The 4,845-nt window shown below is 40.7% G+C and overlaps 1 protein-coding gene across 1 annotated transcript; it reads left to right on the top strand.

The window, feature by feature from the left end:
* Positions 1–1,568: 1,568 nt before the first annotated feature.
* On the top strand, positions 1,569–2,201 carry LOC122643415 (vacuolar iron transporter homolog 4-like). The gene has a single exon (XM_043837038.1). The coding sequence runs from the start codon at positions 1,569–1,571 to the stop codon at positions 2,199–2,201; it is 633 nt and encodes a 210-aa protein (XP_043692973.1).
* The last annotated feature ends 2,644 nt before the right edge of the window (positions 2,202–4,845 follow it).

Here is a 4,845-nt window from a genome sequence, read left to right as displayed (position 1 = left end):
TAGAAAAGCATGGGTCGATGAGGTAGAAAAGCATGGGTCAATGATGAATTATAGATGAATCTGGTGCAGGCTCCCTTTTGTTGGTGATGTGTTTGAAAATGTGGTGGATTATAATTTTTGTAAAATATATGGTGATAGAAAAAGACGAGGGGCGAGGACGAAGGCAAAGGCGAAGGTGAAAGAGACGTTGTAGTATGGATTATAAATACAGTCAGCTCAGCTAATGATGTAAGGACTAGGAACGATAAGGGAACAAAGAAAGCAGATTTTGTTATTTCCATATAGCGAGCTATCTAGTTCTGGAATTTTATTGTTGTTCTGTGTTGATTTCTTTCTAGTTTTTTTTTGGGTGAATAAGAAATTATTAAAACCTGGGAAGAAGGCTTAGAAAGGCCAATCGAAAGGGAAAAATCCACAACTAGAGCAAACCTCCAAACCAAAAAACATCAAAACAAGTAGAAACAAAGGAAAAAAATTAAGAAACAAACAATTTGAAGAAAGATCGTGTTCTTGTACAAGTACAGTCCAAGGCCCTCCAGGGTCACTCATATGGAATCCACTATGGAACCTACAGGACACGATCCACACTCCTTTTTGAAACTGAACCCCAACAATTATCTAAGATTGCAGGGGCAGTATATGCAACGAATTCGATCATCTTTAATGATAAGGATTTCCCAGTTGAGGGCATTAACCACACTAAGGCCATGCACGTTGCAGTGGAAATTAAAAGGGTTCCACGTACAAGTACTGATAGACAATGGGTCTGCATGAATGTATACTCTCTCAAGATAATTAGGAGCCTTATTCTTTATTTTTTTTTCCCATAAAAGTATAAATAAACTAAGGCATCATCCTCATCTTCCCTAGGGTTGATCTAAAAGTATAAATAAACCAAGAAGACATACGCACATTAGTGAGGGGAAGGTGATTATATTAAATAAACTAACTCATATTTGTCCAAGATGGTCCCTAACATGTGCTCTAATAAGTTTAGGTTTCATACTTGTTTCATTTTGACTTAGTTTATGAGTGAGTCAATATTAGGTACTTGATCGATCACGTCAAAAGCTCGGAGCCTGAACCCAATCTTGTGTCCATACACTAGAGTGGGCCCCATTGGACACATAACAATCAACTAGTCTTCCGAGTTGGGTGCTGAACCAGTCCACACTAGCCGGATCTAGGCATTTTCTTTAGTACCTGTTCACCAGTTAATGTTATTCTTTAACCATTTTCCAATGATAGAGGACAAAAGATGATGTTTTATGTGATGCCAGGTTAAGTTGGCATGCTGCATGCATGTAGGGTCTTGCCAAATTTGAACTGTTAGTTTATAACTTCATATAATGAATTTTGGTGTTTATATGTGTATGTGTGTGTGTATGTATGTATCATGCAAAGTAATTGTTTGTCCTTTATAAGAGTCTCATGCATTAGCGTTTTTTTCTCTATAAATACCTTTGATGAGGGAACGTGGCTTCCACAAGCCATCATCAATACATCTCCTTCTATCCCTTCTCTACGTAATTAAACAACCTTCGTTTCTTCCTTAAATATCAAGATCAATGGCAAACCTAGAAGCTGGCAACCCACGAGCCATTGAGCCCCTCGAGATAGAGATCCCCGACGGTGGTATTAATTACATCCAGAGGGCACAATGGCTTCGAGCAGCAGTTCTTGGAGCCAACGATGGATTGATATCAGTCTCATCGATGATGTTGGGTGTTGGAGCAGTTAAACAGGACGTGAAATCCATGATCCTCACTGGTTTTGCAGGGATGGTTGCTGGTGCTTGTAGTATGGCAATAGGAGAGTTTGTATCAGTTTACTCGCAGTTAGATATAGAAGTGTCTGAGATGAAGAGAAAAAATGTGAGGGAGAATGGAAAAAAAAGTGGGGATGAGGGAGAGAATGAAGATTTGCCAAACCCATTCAAGGCAGCCGCAGCATCTGCTCTTTCATTCGTAGTGGGAGCTGTGGTGCCACTGATATCAGCAGCATTTATACAATCATATAAGGAGAGATTGGGGGTGGTGATTGCAGTGGCATGCTTGGCGTTGGTAATATTTGGAGGGTTAGCTGCATTTCTAGGGAAAGCACCTGTGAAGAGATCTTGCTTGCGGATGTTGGTTGGGGGTGCGCTGGCTATGGCCATAACCTATGGATTGACCAAATTGATTGGACTTGCTGGAGTTTAATTAGGGCCTGACTTATTGGAGTCCATGGCATAAATGGTTTTTAAATGGGAAAAAGAACTATGTCCAAGAGTATGGCCTAGGCCAACACTCCCATGAGTCTATCTCTCTCCTCTCCATATGAAAAGACAGTTATGCCCCCTTATTTTGAGGAGGAGATAGATAGATACATGGGACAGAAAACTACTTCCCTCTTTTTTTTTTTTTTTTTTAATTTCCTCACCATATATGTACTTTGTGATATGTATTTTGTGTCATCTTTCTTTGTTTCTTTGATATATTAGGGAATTCCAATGAAAATATTCTAGTTTGTACATTCTCTCTTCCTTGGAATAAAATCCTAGAGAAATAGATGAGTTTAGTTTAGTCCCCAATATTACAAGGGTAAAAGACTTGATAGTCTTGGATTTCAAAGTGATGATTTCTATTGAAGTATCTATATGGTTTTATACTAGTGAATGGAGAGTTTGAACTCCACAAGTTTAGCTAAGTGGTTCCTTGACCTTAGGAAACTAGTTTACAATAGATATACATCAAAGGAGAGAGAATAGAGATTACAAAGTAGATCAGTATTGACTGAGTCTTTGACGGTGGTAATTCTGTTATTACCCCCCTCAAACTAATGGGATTCTTGATCACAGTTAGTTTGCCTCTTAAGTTTTTGAATCTTGGGGGCAATGAGACCTTTGATAAAAAGGCCTGCAACCTGATCTTGCGTGGACATATACCGAAGTTGTAAGTCCTTTCGAGTGACATGATTACGAACAAAATGGTAATCCACCTCAATGTGTTTCGTCCTAGCATGGAAAATAGGGTTGGCAGCAAGACTTGTGGCTCCTATATTATCACACCAAATTGTTGGAGTGGTGGAAATATAGATGCAAAGATCTTTGAGTAGACTTTTAATCCATAAGAGCACTGTCGCAGTAACGGCTAGAGCTCGATATTCAGACTCCATGCTTGATTTTGACACCATTGGTTGTTTCTTAGGAGCCCAATAGATTAGGTTCTGACCCAAATAAATACAATAACCTGTTACGGAACGCCTGTCATCCACATCGCCGGCCCAATCCGCATCTGAATATGCAGCCAGTGGCGTTAGAGGCCCATTGTTGATTAGTAAACCATGGTTGATGGTTCCTTTAAGATACCTGAGTATTCTTTTGACAGCTTCCCAATTAGTTGTATGTGGGTTGGGCATATTGTGAGGACAATGACATGGTGGGGGATCACCATGTGTTCTCCATCTCATCCCTCTTTGGGGAGAAGAGAGAGAGGTGAATTGGAGTCGTGATGTATTGGGAGTTGCCACCTAGAGGAGGGTCTAGGACCCATAATGTAAATGTAATGAGTCTCATGTAACGCCCTTCTGGGGACAAATGGTCCGTTAGTCTAGGTACAGGTCAAGTTACGGTCCGGGGAAGGTATTAGGCACCCCAGTCCTCCCGGACTTGCTGGCCTTTCTATTACTAGGCAGAGTAAAACGATAACATGCTTTTGAAAATAATATAATGTAAAGGAAATGTAAAGAAGCAAAATACAAGGGAAAGTGAGATGTACATACCCGAAGGTTCAGCTGCAAAACAGAGGTTAGTATACTGAAACATAAATAAAGGACTCAAAACCTACGGACCTAAGCATGATGGACTCTAGGCTAGGCATGGAGATACAAGAAATATAATAGAAGAGAGAGTTAGACTCAAAATAAGGAGAATATACGTGTATGCATGGAAGAAGATACTAAGGAGAGCATGAGATTTATACTACCGGGGAATGGGGATCATGTGAAGGTGCAAGCAAGCAAAGAGAATCCATTGCAGGAAATAAAAAAAAAAAAGGGATGGGAGTGATCACCATCTAGAGGGATGGGTTCACTCACTTTTGGAGATGCAAAACGAAAGTAAAATGAAAACTATGTAAAATACAGGTAAAAAGACCAAGAGAGAGGGAGGCCTACCTATTAAGAGGAGACCAAAATGGAGAGGTGGAGGTTTCCCTTTCGTAACTCAGGAGATTTATACGGGGAGCAAGTACCGCTGCTTGTAAGGCTGCTCTTGTCACTTGTACTTAAGCACTTCGTAGTCAAGCCAAGATTTCCGATTTGGTGTTCCAAAGCTTTGGTGCGTGGGGTTTCAATGGTGGATTGTGGTGTTTAAGTGTTGGGGAAGCAATGGACTAAGGCTAAGTCAAGGCCAAAGGCTAGAGGCTCAAAAACACTTGAGAAGGGGAGCAAGCAAGGTGCATATGGCCAACTCTAGCTTACACAAGGGCTATCTAACCTTTCTCAACATGAGAGGGGGTGTATTTATAGATGTAGAGGGGTGTGTGTACTCCCAAATTCGTGTAGGGATGGCTGAGTTAATCTGGATCATCCGAATGGAAGATCTTTGCATCGACGGTTGGTGTTAACACAAGGCTAGGGCCAATGAGGCTTGGGCAAGTGTTTAGTTACTTTAGGGAATGTTTCTTGGGGCCTAAGGGAGCTAAGATTGAGATCCAAAGTGTCAAAAATAGGTTGGGACACGAAAGGAATCGCAATCAGAGTAAAATATGAAAGGTTTGGGCTTCTCGGATTTGCTGTATTTCAACAGTGAAAATGCTTGATTCGACATCAAATTGGGGTACAGTTGACATCGAGTGGCTGTCG

Source organism: Telopea speciosissima, chromosome 10, assembly GCF_018873765.1.
Source record: "Telopea speciosissima isolate NSW1024214 ecotype Mountain lineage chromosome 10, Tspe_v1, whole genome shotgun sequence".
In the NCBI taxonomy this organism is placed as follows: domain Eukaryota; kingdom Viridiplantae; phylum Streptophyta; class Magnoliopsida; order Proteales; family Proteaceae; genus Telopea; species Telopea speciosissima.
Note: the sequence above shows the minus strand (reverse complement) of the source record. Positions and strands in the feature narration are given on the sequence as shown.